The sequence below is a fragment of the Bos grunniens genome, chromosome 22 (assembly GCF_055505025.1).
Source record: "Bos grunniens cultivar Pamir isolate PY7600 chromosome 22, Bosgru_T2T1.0, whole genome shotgun sequence".
Classification (NCBI taxonomy): Eukaryota; Metazoa; Chordata; class Mammalia; order Artiodactyla; family Bovidae; genus Bos; species Bos grunniens.
Genome location: NC_141186.1, coordinates 8,072,355 through 8,090,293, shown reverse-complemented (window position 1 = coordinate 8,090,293; position 17,939 = coordinate 8,072,355). Strand labels below are relative to the sequence as shown.

General features: G+C 37.2%; 1 protein-coding gene across 50 annotated transcripts in view; it reads left to right on the top strand.

The window, feature by feature from the left end:
* CLASP2 (cytoplasmic linker associated protein 2) overlaps positions 1 to 17,939 on the top strand; it is a 174,938-nt gene that overhangs the window by 124,623 nt on the left and 32,376 nt on the right. For 28 of the 50 annotated variants that reach the window (XM_086365750.1, XM_086365748.1, XM_086365751.1 and 25 more), the window contains 3 exons: positions 1,929 to 2,173; positions 6,130 to 6,193; positions 16,460 to 16,623. In XM_086365750.1, the coding sequence (XP_086221876.1) occupies positions 1,929 to 2,173; positions 6,130 to 6,193; positions 16,460 to 16,623 (473 nt within the window). Of the gene's footprint in view, positions 1 to 590; positions 615 to 1,928; positions 2,174 to 6,129; positions 6,194 to 16,459; positions 16,624 to 17,939 lie in introns of all 50 variants that reach the window. The other 22 variants (XM_086365744.1, XM_086365727.1, XM_086365715.1 and 19 more) reach the window with 1 other exon arrangement.

Genomic DNA, 17,939 nt, shown 5'->3' with positions numbered 1-17,939 from the left:
GTTTCCTCTATGTGAAGGATTTACTAGTTAAATTCTATTCATACAAATTTTATGAATTGATTGGATTACTCTTGAATAATCTTTATCCTATTATTTATAATAAGATGTATTTGGTTTATATGAGGAATATTTAGCCATCAGTGCTAAAAACCAAATCCCAATAATGTGATTGTGTCTACTTCCATTATTTGCATAGCATAGATATTCCAATTATAACTATCAATTTTTAGGAAAAGACTATTTAACTATTAAGCCTGGTTGGACCTAGGGAAAATCATAGAAATAAAATTAAGTTTAGGAATGACAAAAAGATACAAATAGGAAGAAGACTTGAGTTTTTTGGGGAAATTGGTTATGTGAATATTTTGTGAATATTTCTGTAACTTACATATTTTTCTTTGGACATATTTTTCAAGGATATTGACAAGATTAAAGATATAACCTGCTAATAAGCAGTTCTTATGTATCTAAATATTTAAAAGCTTAATGGTTCTGATTATGGGCATTGTTTATGCCTACTTCACTGTGCTGTTTAGCAAAATGTTCTTCATTATTTTCAATTTTTCTCTTTAAAAATCTACTGCTCTCAGCTCTTAGGAGACATACGGACTAAGGTATAGACATTGCTATTTTCTGACATCTTATGGTACCATAACGTTTTTTTCTTGCCTTCATCAGTTTAACAGATGATAGTCTTCTATAAAAAATTCAAGTGGAAGTAATAAAATCTTTAGACATACGTCACCTTTCTGTACATATGATTATATGATTATCAGTAGGGAGATAGTACTTAAATAGTGTCCTGTGGGGGTTTTCATCCTTTGAGCCTGACTACTTTGCACAAATGCGATGATGTCATTGACACTATGTCTATAACAAAACTTGGAGCCTAAAACAAAAGTATCATGTTTTTGCCATTCTAAATTGTTGGTGCCTCCAAATCAAATCAATTTAGTGATGGAAAGTCAATGAAAAACTATTTTTAATTAAGTTCAGGTTATATTTCTTTTAGATTTTAAACTTGAATAATTTAAGTCACCCAGAGCTATGTAAAATTATTGTTCTTCAGTGTTTCATAGAAACATCTTCATCTCTCACCAGCCTGAATTCACATATCAGATTACATAAAGACTTAATTCTGATTCTCTCAGGGAAATCTCAAATAATCTATTCCGTCTCATTTCACTTTTAATATTCAAGGTAAAATTAGCAGTTTTATAACTTCAGATGTGAAGAAATCAAAGTAATACTTTTTTATATATATTGAAATAGATAGTTTAGACACATTAGGGAAAGCATGGAGAACCCTTCAGGAGCTTGCTTCCTAAAAGTAAGAGTAAGCTAAACGGGCTGTCATCATTCTTTGTGGTTTTCTTCTCAAAGAAACATCAGGGATGGGTACAAGTGAAGGAAGAGGGGCAGAGAAATGATAATGGAAGTGAAAGAAGAATAGAGGAAAAGGGAGGTAGAGAGACAGAAAAAATAGAACTTTACACAGGAAACAGGTTTTTCTCGTCCATTCTCATCCTTTAAAAAGGTTATAATTTCTTTGTAACAACTCAGAGTTTTAGCACAGAGCCTGTTCATTTACACTCTGGTAGTAGTTCTTGGTTTTCCACAAAAAGAAAAAAGAAAAGGAAAAACCTCATGTTTTTAGCACTCCCCACTTTATGTATCTGACTTCCATATAGTAGTTTTATTCTGCTTCTACCACTCCCCATAGTTAAAGAATATTTCATCTCCTACTAACTCCTAAAACATGTTTTCTGAAAAAAACTAAAATTTCGACATTTTATTATTACAACGATTAGCAGCATGCTTTACACTGATTTTTTAAACAAAGGCCAGTCCTTTTCTGGTCAGTAGAAATCGTGAAATACCGGCATGTTATTTTAGCTACCACTAATGAGAGTCTTTACGTATAACAGAAAAAACCTGCTCGAAGAAGATACGAATCTTACGGGATGCACTCAGATGATGATGCGAACAGCGATGCATCCAGTGCTTGTTCGGAACGCTCCTACAGCTCTCGGAACGGTAGTATTCCCACGTACATGAGGCAGACAGAAGACGTGGCGGAAGTCCTCAACAGATGTGCCAGCTCCAACTGGTCAGAAAGGAAGGAAGGCCTCCTGGGTCTGCAGAACTTACTAAAAAACCAGAGAACGCTAAGGTGAGTTATATTGTCTTCAAATAATTATCCTGTCTGTTGAGCGCTTTTTTGAGGGGGCACTGTTCTGGGTCGGAGAAGGCAATGGCACCCCACTCCAGTACTCTTGCCTGGAGAATCCCAGGGATGGAGGAGCCTGGTAGGCTGCAGTCCATGGGGTCGCTAAGAGTCGGACACGACTGAGCGACTTCACTTTCACTTTTCACTTTCACGCACTCAAGAAGGAAATGGCAACCCACTCTAATGTTCTTTCCTGGAGAATCCCAGGGACGGGGGAGCCTGGTGGGCTGCCCTCTATGGGGTCACACATAGTCGGACACGACGGAAGAGACTTAGCATAGCATAGCATAGCATACCGTGCTGGGTCTTCACTGCTGCACAGGCTTTTCTCTAGTGACGGGAGCATGGCTGCTCCCTGGTTGCAGTGCGCAGGCTTCTCACGGCGCTGGCGTCTCTTGTTGCAGAACATGGGCTCTAGGGCACTCAGGCTTCAGTAGTTGCGGTTCGTGGGCTCAGTAGTTGTGTTTTCCAGGCTCTGAAACACAGGCTCAGTAGTCGTGGTGTAGGGGCTTAGTTGCTCCATGGCATGTGGGATCTTCTGGACTGGGGACTGTCTCTCCTGCGTTAGCAGGCAGATTCTTTACCACTGAGCCACCAGGGAAGGCCCTGGTTAGCACTTTTTGACTTGACTTTTTCATAACACTTTTAAAATATTAGTATGGGCTCATATGTGTCCCGAATTCAAAAAGTGGCATCAGAATATTATCCCAAGCCCTAACCCTTTAGGACCATCCATACTGTTGTTATTTTTTAAAATTATAATTATCTTGCTCTATTTAAAGAAACATTATTAAAGGAAACTTTTTATTCATAAATAGTTATTAAATAAAAATGTTATTAATTAAATGAAAATAAATAATAAAGTATCAGATCAGTTCAGTCACTCAGTTGTATCTGACTCTTTGCAACCCCATGAATCTCAGCACGCCAGGCCTCCCAGTCCATCACCAACTCCCAGAGTTCACTGAGACTCACGTCCATCGAGGCAGTGATGCCATCCACCCATCTCATCCTCTGTCCCCTTCTCCTCCTGCCCCCAATCCCTCCCAGCATCAGAGTCTTTTCCAATGAGTCAGCTCTTTACATGAGGTGGCCAAAGTACTGGAGTTTCAGCTTTAGCATCATTCCTTCCAAAGAAATCCCAGGGCTGATCTCCTTCAGAATGGACTGGTTGGATCTCCTTGCAGTCCAAGGGACTCTCAAGAGTCTTCTCCAACACCACAGTTCAAAAGCATCAATTCTTCAGCGCTCAGCTTTCTTCACAGTCCAACTCTCACATCCATACATGACCACTGGAAAAACCATAGCCTTGACTAGATGAACCTTTGTTGGCAAAGTAATGTCTGCTTTTGAATATGCTGTCTAGGTTGGTCATAACTTTCCTTCCAAGGAGTAAGCGTCTTTTAATTTCATGGCTGCAGTCACCATCTGCAGTGATTCTGGAGCCCAGAAAAATAAAGTCTGACACTGTTTCCACTGTTTCCCCATCTATTTGCCATGAAGTGCTGGGACCGGATGCCATGATCTTCGTTTTCTGAATGTTGAGCTTTAAGCCAACTTTTTCACTCTCCTCTTTCACTTTCATCAAGAGGCTTTTTAGTTCCTCTTCACTTTCTGCCATTAAGGGTGGTGTCATCTGCATATCTGAGGTTATTGATATTTCTCCCGGCAATCTTGATTCCAGCTTGTGTTTCTTCCAGTCCAGCGTTTCTCATGATGTACTCTGCATAGAAGTTAAATAAGCAGGGTGACAATATACAGCCTTGACGTACTCCTTTTCCTATTTGGAACCAGTCTGTTGTTCCATGTCCAGTTCTAACTGTTGCTTCCTGACCTGCCTATAAATTTCTCAAGATCAGGTGGTCTGGTATTCCCATCTCTTTCAGAATTTTCCACAGTTTATTGTGATCCACACAGTCAAAGGCTTTGGCATAGTCACTAAAGCAGAAATAGATGCTTTTCTGGAACTTTGTTTCTTTTTCCATGATCCAGCAGATGTTGGCAATTTGGTCTCTGTTTCTAAAACCAGCTTGAACATCAGGAAGTTCACGGTTCACATATTGCTGAAGCCTGGCTTGGAGAATTTTGAGCATTACTTTACTAGCTTGTCAGATGAGTGCAATTGTGCGGTAGTTTGAGCATTCTTTGGCGTTGCCTTTCTTTGGGATTGGAATGAAAACTGACCTTTTCCAGTCCTGTGGCCACTGCTGAGTTTTCCAAATTGGCTGGCATATTGAATGCAGCGCTTTCACAGCATCGTCTTTCAGGATTTGGAATAGCTCAACTGGAATTCCATCACCTCTAAGGCCCACTTGACTTCACATTCCAGGATGTCTGGCTCTAGGTCAGTGATCACACCATCGTGATTATCTGGGTTGTGAAAATCTATTTTGTACAGTTCTTCTGTGTATTCTTGACATCTCTTCTTAATATCTTCTGCTTCTGTTAGGTCCATACCATTTCTGTCCTTTATCGAGCCCATCTTTGCATGAAATGTTCCTTTGGTATCTCTGATTTTCTTGAAGAGATCCCTAGTCTTTCCCATTCTGTTGTTTTCCTCTATTTCTTTGCATTGATCGCTGAAGAAGGCTTTCTTATTTCTTCTTGCTATTCTTTGGAACTCTGCATTCAGATGTTTATATCTTTCCTTTTCTCCTTTGCTTTTCGCTTCTCTTCTTTTCACAGCTATTTGTAAGGCCTCCCCAGACAGGCATTTTGCTTTTTTGCATTTCTTTTCCATAGGGATGGTCTATGTATAATAAAGTATACATAATATTAAAGTTGACTCATTTATTAAAATTCATTCCTGATAAGTTTTTCAGTGAGATGAAAGAATATTTATGTTCTGTTGAAAATGAAGGTATATTTCTGGTGTTCATGTGATATTTGAATCTTGATATAATATGAAATGGATTTGGAGTGAATTTCTCTAAGAACAGAAGTTTAAGGACTTCTCTGGTGGTCCAGTGGTTAAGATTCCATGCTTCCTCTGCAGGGGGCACGGGTGTGATCCTAGTTAAGGAACTAATATCCCACGTGTCATGAGATGTCACCAGTAAATAAATAAATAAAATAAAAAATTTTTTAAGCTTATATTGATTTTTAGTTGGGTTTGATTTGGTTTCCTGTCCTACTGGCTCTTGCTTGCTTTCCCCCTCTCTGTGTAGTGTTTTAAATCTCTACAGTCTATCCCTTTAGGAACCTAGTTTCAGAAAATTTGTAAGTTTCAGTATGATGGAAAATAGAGGGCTACTTCCTGCCTTAATACCTGAAATTAGAGTTTGATTTTAGGAGGTGTTAGAACTATATAATTTACAGTGTTTGTCTATGTACCTCCTAATATATTTTAATTACATATTATTACAGTTCATGAATATTACATATTATAGTTCATGAATCACTACAATAAATCATCATAATGTTGTTTCCAACCCCACCAAGGTTAGATTAGTGTTAGGTTCAATGTATTCTTTTAAATGGCAAAGAAGTAGTCGTAGTTTAAAAAGATTTTAGCCCTCAGGTGGCAAAATTTAAGAAAACATAAAAGCATTTAAAAGGGTAAGATTCATGTGCTGGGAGTGTCATCTGTATAGTTTACTCTGCTGTGCTACATTAATAAAGTACAGTTGTAATTTCATATAACTTTCAACCTTTAAAATATTGTATGTATTACTACAGAATTATTGTTGCATTTGATAAATTGTACTTAGCCCTGACTAGTAAATCCTACAAATTGCTCAATTTTGAGAGCTGAATTTTTTTGTGGGGAGGGCGGGCAGGGCGGGGGGCAGTGCGGGGCTTAAAAAAAAAAAAAAGAAGCCCAAATATATATGTAAGTCACTTTTAAATGACTTCTTCCTACAGCAGTGTATTAATTAGCCACTTTATTATTTTGACAGTCGAGTTGAACTGAAAAGATTATGTGAAATTTTCACAAGAATGTTTGCTGATCCTCATGGCAAGGTATGTTTTAGTATTTAAGATTACTCCTATAAGGTGTCATTATTATATTGCCCCAAAAAAGAAGTAAATAATAACAAAAAACTATAAGCCATTTTTATTTATTTATTGCCCTAAAATGGCAATGATCTTTTCAACATAATTGAAATTGAGTATTTGATATCATACATAATTTAGAAGTTGCTCTCTGATAACTATTTAAGCTTCTCTAAAAGAGGGATTATCTAAGGCTATAAACTAAAGAGTATATAGTCACATGCACAACTCTTCTACAATTAGTCAGGGTGAGTATTTGTATTACTAAAAACATTTTACTATTTATAAAGGAAATAATCGAGATAAGTTGAAAAAAGTTTCTAACTTTTTATTCAGTTTTCTTCTTTATTAACAAATATATTCTTAAAAGAGCAATTTTGTAGACAAGATCTGCCATTAAAAAACAAAAAGCATAAAATACGGTTTCACCTATAGTTTGTGAGTAATAAAAAGAGAAACATTTCATATGTTGAAAGAGTTCATAAAAATCTTCAGAACTTCGTTCAGCTTTTAATGCTGATTAAAGTATATGTAAGTACTTATGTATACTCTGCATGTGTACTGTGAAATTTTTGTTTTAAAATGTAAAGTTTTGTTGTAAAATGTACTCATTTGTTCTATTTTCAGCAGTGTGTTTGGCAGTGGTGAAATTTTATTCAATATCTTCCTTTAGGACACCAGCTGTCTACATGAGAATTTCTAACCTATGTGAGAGGGAGATGTGGAAGGGAAATCATAAGAAAAATATTTATGAATTTTGCTTCATTTTTTTTATTGTCTTCACTTTATTGTTGCACATTTCATTCCTTCTCATTTTTTTTCTATTTTCAGTATTTTCATTACTTGTGACACTACTTAAAGATAATAAAATCCCATTCTTTACATAGACTAAAATCTGGCTAAGGATTATAAACTGTCTTAACTTTAAAGCAATAATTTCCAAAGATTATCCTTTTATCTGAAGGCATATTTATTTCAGATAAGTAAATACCTTCATTTAAAAGGTAAAAGATGTTCAAAAATAGAGGTAAAAGATGTTCAAAGTGCATTCTATTTTTGGAATTCATTTAGATTTCAAGATCCCATTAAAGACAAAAAGCACACTAAGTTTATAATTTTTAAACTGAGCATGTAGATAACTGCATTTTATACTGATATTACTACCACGGATTACTGTAGAAATGGTTATAATGGAAGAATTTCTATAAATCCTAAACAAATTAACTTGATATTTTTTTTGGTAGCAGTATGAGTCAAAGGACAAGACAGTTATGATCTGTGTGGACTTGTTTTATCAAATAATATTTTGTTAATAATCTATACAACTTTTAAAAATAGAGTTTTAAAACATCTTCAATAAGTAATATAATTCATCTGTAGTGGAACGTATGAGAGTGAGGCTGTTATTATTTCTTGAAGTCATAGTTTTTCATTTTTTATTAGGACAGTAATGCAGTTTAGTTGGATCCTAGGATTTAACAGTGATGAGACATTTTTTAAACAGTCTCTTGAAGAAAAGCTTTTTTAAATGAAGTAAATTTTAAAATTAAAGTCTCTTGAAGATCAAATAGGAAAGCCAAGTTTGATGTTGGTGAAGCACAGGTGTTTGGCCTCCCTTAGTAAATATGGAGAACCAGCCACGATCCTCCCTAGAGGTGTCAGGAAGGAGACTTTCTGGTTTTTTTCCTGTGGGGTTTTATAACAGCGTACAATTCTTATTGATCCATCTGGCTTTGCTTTGTTTTGTTTTGTTTTGTTTTAGTTATTTCACTGAATACAGATATAAAGGGAAGATTTTTGTTAACTCGTTTTGCTCAGCTTTTATTTGGTGATTGTCCATCAGAGACTGCCAATAATGTAATTAATTAAGAATAAACTGGCTATATCACCATACAGTGGGGATTTAAAAATATCAGGGTTTGATTTGAGTTTTTGCATATCTTTATATTGTTCAAGTAGTAGATATCCCTCCTTTTTAATTTTATAAAGTACTAATAGTCCAGTCATTTGAATCAAGTAGCTGTTCTTGATGCTTTCTTTTCCTTCCAAGTAAAATTTTAGTTTTATTTTCCCAACTGCTGTCTATCAAGAGTTGGTTTTTTCTTTCCCCCTCCCTATAAAGGGCCAGACAGTATATATTTCCGGCTTTGTGGGCCATAATGATCTTTGTTACAGCTCTGCCATTATAGCACAAAGGCGTCTTTTGACGGTATCTAAACAAGTGACCATGGCTAGGTGTCCATAAAACTTTACTTACGAACATTGAAATATTAATTTTCATCAAATTATCATGTGTCACTAAATAGCCTTTTCTTTTGATTAAAAAAAAAAGCTATTTTAAAATGTAAAACCATTCTTAGCTTGCAGACTATGGTTTCCCAACCCCTGTTGTATACAATCAACTCTAATGATTGACACATTGACACCAAAATAAAAACATGTTCAAGAACCTCTACTCATGGTCATGCCACTGCTTGAAGGTCAAGACTGTTGACTGGGACCAGAACCAGTGTACCGGTCCCTGGTGTGTTAAATCAACCTTTATTCCTATATACGCTGTCCATTTCTGAGCTGTGATTTTGGTCTAAAAGCTCAGTCCTGCCTTTCCTGTACCTCTTGCTTTTCTCTTCTGTCCTCCATAGAGACTGTGTCAAATAGTCTTTCCTTAAATTTAACTCTAGCCCTGTTGACCTCTCATCTCGTGCCCTGAGCATTTGTCCTGGCCTCTTAGCTTACCAAGAAAATAGATGCCATCCAACAGAAACTCCATTTCCTGCCTCCAAACCAGCAAAATTAATTGCACATAAGCCATTCTTTCTACCTTTTCTCCTATGGAAATGGCAGGAGGTCTTACCTTGAAGCTGTTGGCAGCCACATAAACATATACTCTCTTTTTTTGCTAATATACTCTCATCTGCTTGGTCTTCCAGGAAGTTTTCATAAATTTCAGCTTGCTCTTTGACACGCCTTTTTATTTTTTGGCTTTGCTGTAAGTGTATTCAGTTTATCTTTTCTGACACTAGGGGATGTGGTGTGGGAGAGGAGGAGAAGGGTGGTTTTCTGTTGTGTCTGATCCGGTCTTCCTCACAGCAGACAGCCTCTCTTTTCAGACACCTGTCTCTGCTTGTTTTACTAGTGTTGCTGTGCTTAGAGCATTGCCCTAGGCCCTCCTTTTTCACTCTGTACCTTATTTGAAGCTTGTCGCCCACTTTATCCTGATGACTCTCAAATGGTACTCCCAGCCCATATTTTTCTCCTTCACTTACCTAGTTACATGCCTTTGGCTCATCTTAAACCTTAAAACTATTTTTCCTCTTGAGTCATGTTATCTCGTTAGATGAAGCCACCATCCCCTCATTGGGCATCAGTCTAGAAATTTACTCAGTCCTAATTGATTCAACCTTCTAAATATTTCCATTCTCACTACTCATTCCTGGCACACTTGCCTTTGGCCTGCTGCGCCTCCTCCCCACCTTCTGTCCCTAAATTCTCTTTCACTCTGCATCCTTGAATAATCTTTATAAAAGGTAAATCTTCTCTCTTGACTTAAAACTCTTCAGTGACTACTCATTACCCTCAAGAAAATATTCAAAGAAAGCCTGTAATTTTTGCTTGTTATTCCCTTTTCACTCTTAACGCAGCCTGAAAACTATGTTCGTTTCCCCAGATGTGCCCTGCACTTTTCCTCATAGCCTCGAAACCGATCATCAAAGTCACTTCTCTTTCTTGCCTCAAATATGCTCTCCACCATGAATTGGAATCACTTATCTGTAACCTCAACCACCCTGAGAGCTCACAGGGCAGAAACCGTCTGAAGCCTTGCCCCCAGAATGGTCCATAGGGTTTTGGAGACACTTCCTGTCATGAAATTGATTGGGTGGACTTTCCCGTGTCCTTTTAAGTTGAAGTCAACATTTCAGTCTCTTTTAACAGCTCTGAAATGTAGCAGTAGACCACCTGCTGTCCCCAGCAGAAATAGGAGACTTAGAGAACCAGGGTGTGAGCAGCAGCCCCATCTCCTTTCATCTAGGATCACCTCCAACCCCTAGAACGTTTCTCTTATTTGTGTTAGTAAGTATCTGAGTCCAACTGAAATATCAGGTGAACTCCACTATACAGTAAAGACATCCCAGAAAGGAAGGGCTGGAAAAGAGCTCTTTTTGAGTACAGTTGAAATAGATGCTGGATTTTTTTTCTGTGACATGACTGATGTGGTTGGCATTTACAGTGTACAAGCTGAAATTATTTGATGTCCATAACTTGATAAACTTTTTTAACTTTCAGATACTACTGATTCAGTCGTGGTATCTGTGTGAAAGTAATTTAGATTATAAAGCTGCAAATGTGTAGTTTAAAGCCTCTTAATATTTTCCTGAGAGACAGCACCACACAGTGATAACAAATATGAGTAGTGGAGCTGGATTGCTTTGGTTCAAATCCTCCCTCCATCACTTTTTAGCAGTGTGTGCATTGGTTTCTTAATCTGTAAAATATAGTTAATAAGATTGCAGTGATAATTAAATGAGTTAATGTATGTAAAGTCCTTACAACACAGTAAGCGCTACATATGTTTTTTTTTTTTAAATAAGTTTGAAAAATTAAGGAATTCAAGGCAGATTTTTATTTTGATTGCTCTGGACACACTTTTTCCTCCAAACGTAAGATGTGTCAGAAAGTTTATCCCCTGTGATTCTGACAGTCGACTCAGAAGAAACTACTTGAGGAGAGCCACCTTTACTGAAGAACATGCTTTGATTTGACATATTATGGTCTGTGTAGTCCTGCCTGCCTACAGGTCTTAGAATCAAGAGACCAAATATGTATCTTACCTGGGGAAAATTAAAAGTTGTAGTATCTTTTTACCTTCATACGATAGTAATTGTTCCAGGCCGTCACAGAAATAATTTAACTTGTGAATACATTGCTTCTCAAGAGGGGGAAAAAATAAACGAAAAATTCTTAGATACTATGCTTTGGAAGCAAATGTTGGCACTGTTCAGAAATGTTGGCAGGTGTGTGTTAGTCTTAGATTCTTTCCAGAAATTGAACCTCAAGGATAGTAGGGTCTGAAAATAAGGGAGTTTTCCTCTTGTTTTGTTTGTAAATTTTCTTGGCAAGAAAATGAGAGAGAAATACAGGAAAACCACATATTCTTCTCACATACCATTCATTTAACTCTTGTGTTAAAAACTATTTTGAGTTTGTCATAAAACTTTGGAAAACATTTGTCATTTTTATTTTCTAAGTGTTTTTCTTCCATACAGGAACTTGGCATTGATGGCGACTAATTTGTGTGTTTTTCTTTTTTTTCTTTTTTTCCTTTTGCATGCTGTCCCCTGTGTTGGAACTCTCAATAGAGAGTAAGTTGGTTCAATATTTGTTGGAAACCTAACTTTACTGCATGACTGTGAAATTAACCCTTTTTCTCTATTTTCTTTCCCAAAGAGTTCATGCAGTGTTGGAACCTTTGCAATCCACGAAATGCTATCTGCAGTTACGCAAACTGTCATTCTGTTTGGAGATGTGCTTTTTAATCTACTAATTAATCTAATTTGATTATGTTCTTCTGTTCTATATTTGATGACTGGCACACCTAAGGCATGGGGGCTTCCCTGGGGCTCAGTGGTGAAGAACCTGCCTGCAACACAGGAGACCCAGATTGGATTCCTGGGTCAGGAAGATCCCCTGGAGAAGGGCGTGGCAACCCACTCCAGTATTCTTGCCTGGAGAGTCCCATGGTCAGGGGAGCCTGGAGGGCTACAGTCCATGGGGTCACACAGAGTGGACACGACTGAGCGACTGACACACACCTGATATAAGCAAGGCTGCCTCAATTGTAATAACACAAATATTACAGTTCTTTTCCCAGTGAACTACAGTTGTGAAATATGTAGGATTATACATTGAGTCTGTTGAAGGTTATTAAAAAAAAAAAAATTCCCAAGTTTCACAATCAATTTTTTTAAATTGAGTTCTAACCTCCTCATATGCACTTTGTACTGTTCTGTTAATGGTGTCCCATAAAAGGAAACAGAGCAGTTTAAGGAGCAGTGATCTCAGCTTTCTCTTCTGAAATCAGATGTTTAGCCCAATGTTTTATTAGTATATCCACTTTTCTATTTCTCCTTTAATCATAGATAAGGAAATGGGAGAATATCAACATCTATCTGATAGTGAACTCTTTGTGATACAGCAGTCACATGAAATTTTATGCAAACTTCCAATGTATATTTTGGATGGAGATATATGTGTGTGTGTGTGTGTGTGTGTGTGTGTGTATATGCATAAGCATTTTGAAAAATAATAGTATAATTCTATATGTAAAGTACTATTAGTACACATTTACAGTTTTATTCAGCTATACTCACATTTTATCTAATCAAAAGAAATTTCTACTTAGACTCAGATACATCTTCCTGAAGAAAATAGCAGTTCAGATCTTGACAAGAATATAAACTTTGGATTATATCAGGATGAGAAGAAAGGGCCTCCTACAAATGACTACCCTGAGTCCAGAGAAGTTGGAGATGTCAGAAAGTTTATAGTAAAGAAAACCTTGGCTGTAGTGAAAGGCAGGTCATCCATATCTTCCCTTGCATTGAGAAAAGGGGTTGGTTACTAAGGTAAATTTTACTCAACTAAAAGAAAATTCTTACTTTTAAGGCAACTTTTCCTACAGTATCATCAGACAACTTTTTAATTGCATCCTCAACCTCTGATGATAACTTTAGATTTGGTTCTAACTGGTGACATAAGACTAAAATAGAGCCATTGTTCTCAAATGCTATATATTCCAGATAGGAAGATAACATAAATACAGAGAAATTTAAAGAACACTGTAAAGGTAGCCCAAGTACCAGTTTCAAACAGGGATGGACAGTGGCTATTATTTAAAGATATTCAAGAAGCTCTTTGGCTGGGACTTGAGTGGTAAGCTTTGTAGGGAGTCACGTACTTTGTGTAAATAGAGGGATTAGAGAGTGTGGTAGGAAATCAGGAGTGTGTGCAGTACGTGTTTAGGGATGAAGACTTTATGTTGCCAAATCGTCCAACATCAGTCTGAAGAGTTAGAGCCTCGTCTAAGCATTTGAGACATTTTTCTATAGACAGGGAAGGGACATTAAAGAATTTTGTTTCTGTCAAAAGAGTGATGTCACCATCTGATAGAAAGAAGTCTGAGTTGGTCTGCTGTTTTGTAAATAAAGTTTTATTGAAACAGAACTGTGATCACTTGTCTGCATAGTGTCTGTGGCTATGCTATGACGACAGAGTTGAAGAGTGCGGCCCACATCATATGGCCTGCAAAGCCTAGAATATCTGCTTTCTGGCCTGTTAGAGAAATCCAGACTTGAGGTCAGAAAGGCCTGGTGCCTACAGTGATGTTCTGATTGACAGATTTGAGTAAGGCCAAAAGTGAGAGCTATTATAGAGATTATTATGGGGCCTAGAAGGCTCTGTCAAGGAAGTCATAATTTCGATGAAAAGAGAATCAGGATGAAGATCTAAGAGGTCTCCCCACATTCAGGATACAAAAGGAAAATGCCTGGTAACAATGAAAAAAGGGAGATAAGAGGAAAAAAGTGTCAAACTATGGAATGGCCAGGCGTACTAAGCTCATGAAAAAGCTATGACATTTCTTGATTGGAAGGTAATTGATGGGTGCAATAGGATGGAAATTGAAAACGAAATTCTTGAGACAGTGTCTTCTGCATTGGTAAACAGATAATTCAGGTTGAGAACAGAAGAGTAAAGACAGAGGAGACCGTACTTTCGAGAGCAAGAATACAAGTAGAAAGACTAGTCTTCGAAATAAAATTGGCTCTTCCTTGGAGAAAGAGTTATTATAAGGATAGCTGTAGAAGAAATCAAAGTGAGGGGAAAGTCAGTGGAGAATTTTATCATGAATGGCAGTCAAGTAGATGAAGAAGCTGTCCAGTAATACTAAAAGCCAAGTGATTTAGCCATTGATGAGCTGTGGAAACCTTGAGCAAGTAAGTCCCCTAATTTTCTAGTTCTCAGTTTTCTGAGAATCAGATAAAGTAAGAGAGTTGACTTAGGCATTCTAATGCCTTTGATTTTCTAAATGGATTTTGGTACAGTGAAAGCTTAAAGTTGGAATCTTAAGGAAAATAGGCAGCAGTTGGAACACTAGGAGTGAAAGTGAACCGGAGAATTAGAGAGAGTTGTGCTGGTGCACCAGGCTTAAGGGAGTAGCAGGAAGCCCCGATTTGTCATGTTTGTTACAATTCCCGAGGTGTAAATAGTCCCAAATGGCTGATTTCAAGCCACCAACCACCTCACAAAATTCCTGGATATTTAATGTTTGACTTTCTAGGCAGGTACTGACTAATGCCAGGACGTCACTGGACAGATTTGCTAGTCAGAGTGAGTACTAGGTTAAATACATGTATTTGTTATGAGTAGGTCTATTGACGTTCCTCAGGCCCAGAGACAGTTCAGTGAAGCTGTGGTCCAAGTGGTTCTGGTAGGGTAGTACCGGAGTTAATGAATCTGCATTGTGATTAAGAACAGTGTTGAGGCACAGGTACTTACTGCCTTGAGGTCAGAGGTAACAAATTTTAAGTAGTCATACTTTCTGCTTTTACAAATAACGTCTTGAGCAAAGTGTATGTTTTCTAAGGCTTCCCAGGTGGCACAGTGGTAAAGAATCTGCCCGCCAGTCCAGAAGATAAAAGAGATGCAGGTTCGATCCCTGGATCAGAAAGATCCACTTGAGTAGGAAATGGCAACCCACTCCAGTATTCTTACCTGGAAAATTCCATAGACATACAGGCCTGGCGGGCTATATTCATTCCACGAGGTTGCAAAGAATCAGACATGACTGAGCACATACACACAAGCACATCTTTTTCTAACTCAAATTCAGATGTTAAAAAGCTTAGTTACAATTCTGATAGATAAAAAGTCCTTCATTTCTAACATGAGAGAAAAACAGGAATTCGTGTATAACTACATAAAGGAAAGTGAAGAAATAAAATATATATTGAGAGTAAAACTCTTAATTTTAAATTAGCATACTTACTTTGGACTTAACTTTTTTAAACCATAGATTTTATAATCCATTGGGATTATAAATTGTCTCATAACACAACATGGCTGACATTATCTTAAGAACTTTTCCCTCTTTATGTAGAAATAAATTGTCCAGTATGATATTGAATTTATTGATGAGATATAACCTTATTGTATGTCACTTGTTTTAAGTATTTTTAATGAGATAAATCACTTAGGAATCTTAGCTTCCCTCCCCTTAAATTTTTCTTGAATCTTATAAGAAGTTTAAAACTAGTAGATTAATATTGGAAACAAGTATAAAACCCCTCGGTAGAAATGGAGACTAATAGCATGCTATCTGGTTCTTTGTAGAAATCATTAAAATGTAGATGTAGATTTGTGTCCTGATTTTATTTGTTTTAGGCACAGGTATCCCATTTAAGGAAGTCATTTAAGGCTTCCCAGGTGGCACTAGTGGTAAAGAGCCCGCCTGCCTGATGCAGGAGTCGTAAGAGACATGGATTCTGTCCCTGAGTTGGGATGATCCCCTGGAGGAGGAAATGGCAATGCACTCCAGTATCCTTGCCTAGAGAATCCCATGGACAGAGGAGCCTGGAGGGCTACAATCCATAGGGTTGCAGAGTCAGACATGACTGAGCAACTGAGCACACAGGTCATTTAAAATTACTTTTGGGGCAGTTTTAATAAATAATACATCTTATACCAAAGAATTTTGTGACTACTAACATTGTGAAAACTAAGAAGTCTCCAATTAGCCCATTATGTTAAAAATCATCTTATATATTAAGGTAGCTGTCAGCATAGTCTTCCTCTGATTAACTCACCGACACTTCAGAGAGCTGGGGGCTGGTGAGACTATGGGTAGCTTCTTGCCCTAAATTCAGATAAAATGAATTTCAGTTTAAGCTATGACATCATTGACAGCCTTAGGTGTGCCAGCCATTATGGCCAAAGTTTCTTTACCAAGTGATGCTGCATGGAATAGCTAATTGTCGAACTTCAGCAGAAGTTGGATAACAGTTCAAATGTACTCTTGTATCACAGAGTCCAATGAAAAGCGAGAGAGATTGTTTTTCCGCTTGGCTGCCAATCGCTGTGCCTCTGATTCCTGTATTCCTTTCTCTTTCAGTTTTGAATTGATCATAGAGGTCAATATTTCCTCCTTTTTCTTCTCCTTCCCCCATTTACCCACTGTAGGTATTCAGCATGTTTTTGGAGACTCTAGTGGACTTCATACAAGTCCACAAAGACGATCTTCAAGATTGGTTGTTTGTACTGCTGACGCAACTACTTAAAAAAATGGGTGCTGATTTGCTTGGGTCTGTTCAAGCAAAAGTTCAGAAAGCCCTCGATGTTACAAGGTAAGATTTTTCTTCATATATTTCCACTTAATTCTTCATATATTTCCACTTAATTACTGAGTAGTAATTAAGAAAATTTAGTTTTTGTGTTGAAAGTTCAGATTTTTGAGTCCTTTCAAACCATCAAGATTTCATGAGCTCCATTTGAAAATTGTTAATGATGTCCATTTACATGGTGTAATTTGATACAACATAGGTTCTTAGTTCAAACATTGCATTTAATCTATAAAAAATTTCATTAACATCGGTTGAGTAATTCAAGGTAGTAATTTATTGTAATTAAGATGTAACTGCAGCTTTTCTGATAAGCGGCCTGAGATGACCCCTAAAAATGGTGCGCTATTCACTTGACCCAGAAAACCCCACAAAATCATGCAAATCAAGAGGTTCAAATCTTCGTGTTCACTTTAAGAACACTTGTGAAACTGTCCAGGCCATAAAGGGTATGCATATCCGAAAAGCCACCAAGTATCTGAAGGATGTCACTTTAAAGAAGCAATGTGTGCCATTCCGTTGTTACAACGGTGGAGTTGGTAGGTGTGCACAGGCCAAATAGTGGGGCTGGACGCAGGGTCAGTGGCCCAGAAAGAGTGCTGAATTTTTACTACACATGCTCAAAAACGCAGAGAGTAATGCTGAACTTAAGGGCTTAGATGTAGATTCTCTGGTCATTGAGCACATCCAAGTGAACAAAGCGCCCCCCTGCTGCGCAGGACTTACAGAGCTCACGGTCGGATCAACCCCTACTTGAGCTCTCCCTGCCACATTGAGATGATCCTTACTGAAAAAGAACAGATTGTTCCTAAACCAGAAGAGGAGGTTGCACAGAAGAAAAAGATATCCCAGAAGAAACCGAAGAAACAAACACTTACGGCCCGGGAATAAATGCCGCAAAAAATAAATGCAAATAAAAGTAAAAAAAAAAAAAAAAAAAAAAGATGTAACTGCAAAGTAAAAGATTTTATTCAATCTAATATAAAGATAAAATATTTGCTAAATTTAAAAAGAATGTTTTATTATGCATTCTTTTTTCAGAAGATTTTGAACCAATGATACGTTTTTACTTTCTTGTGTAGATTGTTGAAGTGACTTATTTCAAATATCCATTTATTAAGTCGAGGTGAGTCTAGAATTCAGATATTAGGTATGGAAACATCTTTGATACTGTTGAACTTTTCCCTGAACACATTTTCTGATGAAATCTATAACTGAGGCAAGAGATCATTATTTGCTCTAGTGTTGCTTAGGGGGTTAAATTTATACTTGCAGGGTATAAATTCAAACGTTCTGCTAAAAGCTTACTTGCTGACTTAATT